We start from the raw sequence: 3,186 nt of genomic DNA on the forward strand, positions 1-3,186 counted from the left end.
GATAGATTATATAAACTGTAAAATATTAATAATAATTGGATTAATATTATTATTAGTTTTAATGATTTCTACATCGTCAGTCCTGTTTTCTGCTCTGGTGTCAACATGTACAGTAATGGGAAATCCAGTCTTGCCCGTTTAGCATTAGCCGTTAGCTTCACCAGCCGATCACATGGTCACGTGGTCTTTATGCACTCCAGTCGTTGTATAGGACCTCCTTGGTGTGTACATACCTTGGATAGTTTAGAAGTGAAGTGGAGTTTAAGGGATAAGAGTTATATTTAAACATTTTAATGTGCACTAAAGTTTCGCAAACAAAAAGGCAATAAACTGATTTTAAATCCAAGTGGCATTCCAACAACATGAAAGGGTCATATTTCATGCTAAGTGAGCACGTTATTGAAGGACTGCAGTCATCAGATAAAGCTCTTTCCACATCATCAGCTTCCAGTTCAGGGTTTTATCACTTGATGGCATCACAGATAGCTGATTGTTGGCTCCTCCATCACACATCAACAGGGAGTTCTTCACAAGCTGCTGCCAGGCAAAATGAAACCTGAGATGAAAGTAGGAAGTAAAAATCATGTGTTTTTGATGCAGCAGTCGTCTCAAGTTGTTCCTCGTGATTATTTGACATAAAGGAATATTTTATGTAAATTGTACAGTTTTTTTTATCAAGTTGATTTTGGAAAAAATGTATCTGACAATGGTCATTTTGAGTAGTTACTGCTTTTGAAATATATGTTTTAATTTAACACATGATAATATAAAAAAAACTACCAAAGTCAGACCAATAATAAAACAATTAGTTGGTTAGTAGGTGGTTATTTTCTTTTTATTCACATTAAACAATTTTAAACCTCCACCTTTTGTGCTGCCTATTATGCCTGGTGGTATGACCAACATTTTATATCCCAGTATTTTTTTTAACAATTATCTGTTTTAAAGTATTATTGAATGTTGTTTATTTTGCCCATCACAGCTCAGGCTAATAAAATACAAACACTGCTCATTGATCAGCAAACAGCTGAAGTTACTCTCTTTTTGATTAAAAAATGTAACAATAACGTTTTAGACAACTTATACCAAATTCTCCTGATGCATCTCAGTAATCCAGGTAAAAAATCAAAAAGAAAAATTCCACTATATTACTGATAAAATTTACAAAGTTGATCAATTTGTTAGCATTTCAGTACAGGCTTCCAATTGATTTTTTTTAACTCCATCTTCAGCATAGAGGTCTCCAAATGTTTCATAAGTTGTCTGAAACGTTATAGTGTGACAGAGCCTTAAAGGGATCCCTGATTAGTTGTAACATTAGACTTTATTTGATAAACATACATTTTAACTGTAAAATAAAGACTGTAAAAATACTGTAGGCTGTTTAGTTTTGTACATTTTTTTAAAATATATTTTAACATGGACAGAGCCATTTTATTTACACACAAAGCATTCTGGGTAAATGATGACGTGGATAGGTCCTCGGTGCGAGGCTGCTAGCGAGCTATATCCACCCTGAAGGTTAATCTTGGACAATATCTGATGATCGACTCTTTTAATCAGCCTAAAATTACTCCAGTTAGTATCAAGTCTTCTTTACTTGCTCAATAAAAACATTGTTTACATTCTTTCTTTTTTCTCCCTCTCAATCCATAATTGCTTTTTTTTGTTTAGATAGCTTTTCCACCATTGTTGTATTTAGTTTGCTAGTTTTTGGTTCATGTAGTCGGTCCAGTTTCAAAATAACTTATAATTTTATTCAAATCAGCAGTTTGGTTTCTGCCAAAGAAATGACACACAGATGAAACTCTAGGCGAACCGTGTTCTGTTGAAATAACTTTTCAGATTTTGAAAGTACAAAACTAGTTTTTTTTTGTAATAAAGGCTGCTGCTAACTTATTTTTAGATGATTGTCAGTGTGTTTTCTGTGAAACAGCGTTGTCCAATGGAAAATTGCAGCGGTGCCTTTTTTTAAGCTCATTATCAAGATAATTTTTGTTTTTGTAAACCCTGCAAACACTTTAAATATGACTGTGTGGTTTAGATTTGTGGGCCTTCGTTTGCCAACACGTTATGATATATTTCTGTCCTCCTGGAGTTGGTTGTTTGTGCTTGGACTCAGAAAGACGCTGCTTCAATCCAAGAAATAATCAACCACATAAGTGAACTCCACAAGTCGTCTCTGTTATAATTTGTTTTTCTTCTGAATAAAGCAAACAAAGATTTTTTTTTATCTTAGACATGTTTTTTTCTTTTTCTTTCAGAGGAGTGACTGTCAGTTCCAGGCCCTCTGTGAAAGGATGATGGCCGATGCCGGCGATGACCTTCTGTCTCGCAGCAATGGAGGTCCCTGTCCTGTAAGCACTGGTGGAAACCCCCCGTCCTGCAGCAGCCAGGACCCTCTCCCAGCAGAAGGAGATGAAGACACAGGAGTTCATCTGCACAGATCACACATCGAGAAAGAAAACGGGCCGAGTCCGAACGGCGGAGTTCTCCAACAGAATGGCTCCCCGAGGAATCTCCCCCCGCCGTCAGCAGCTTCTCCCTCCCCTGCTGTTAAAGACCCCCAAAAACCTGGCAGGCGTCACGTCCCCTCCAAGCTGTCCCCATCATCTTCCTCTCCTCCACTCTGCCCCCACTGCCATTTCCACTCCACCCTGTGCTGCCCCTGCGGTCAGTCGGAGTGCCCACTCTTCCAGAACCCCACCTCTGACCCCCACCAAGGCACCGCTACATCCTGCCCATGCTGCCTCTCTGCTTGCACCTACTCTCACCCTCATCACCCGTCCTCCCCCGCCCCTCTTCACCACCATCATCCGTCCTCCCCCGCCCCTCTTCACCACCATCACCAGCGCTGGCACCTGCAGAGTCCGATACACGCAGCTGGAATCAGGTAGGAGGATAAACTCAAACTGGTTTCTTTGTTTTTCCTTCAGGTCATTAAAAATTCTTCTCTTTAATTATTTTAACTGGTCAAAACTAAATTTGTGTCACATGCTCAGATTATTGGTACTTTATTGTGTCCTGATGCATCTCAGTAATCCAGGTAGAAAAAAAATCAAAAAKMAAAAATAAGTAGGTCCTCTGGATGGGTTCTTTAGTGAAACGTTTCGTCCCTCCTCCAAGAGACTTCTTCAGTCTGAGTTTCAGGTGAATTCAGCCTTATAAGCCCTGCCTCCACATGGA

General features: G+C 39.1%; 1 protein-coding gene across 2 annotated transcripts in view; it reads left to right on the plus strand.

Annotated features, from left to right (window-relative positions):
- disp1 (dispatched homolog 1 (Drosophila)) overlaps nt 1-3,186 on the plus strand; it is a gene marked incomplete in the record, with an annotated part of 158,745 nt that overhangs the window by 101,036 nt on the left and 54,523 nt on the right. For both annotated transcript variants that reach the window (XM_014021587.1, XM_014021588.1), the window contains 1 exon segment: nt 2,265-2,893. In XM_014021587.1, the coding sequence (XP_013877041.1) occupies nt 2,301-2,893 (593 nt within the window).

This window comes from Austrofundulus limnaeus, unplaced genomic scaffold, assembly GCF_001266775.1.
Source record: "Austrofundulus limnaeus strain Quisiro unplaced genomic scaffold, Austrofundulus_limnaeus-1.0 Scaffold298, whole genome shotgun sequence".
NCBI lineage: Eukaryota > Metazoa > Chordata > Actinopteri > Cyprinodontiformes > Rivulidae > Austrofundulus > Austrofundulus limnaeus.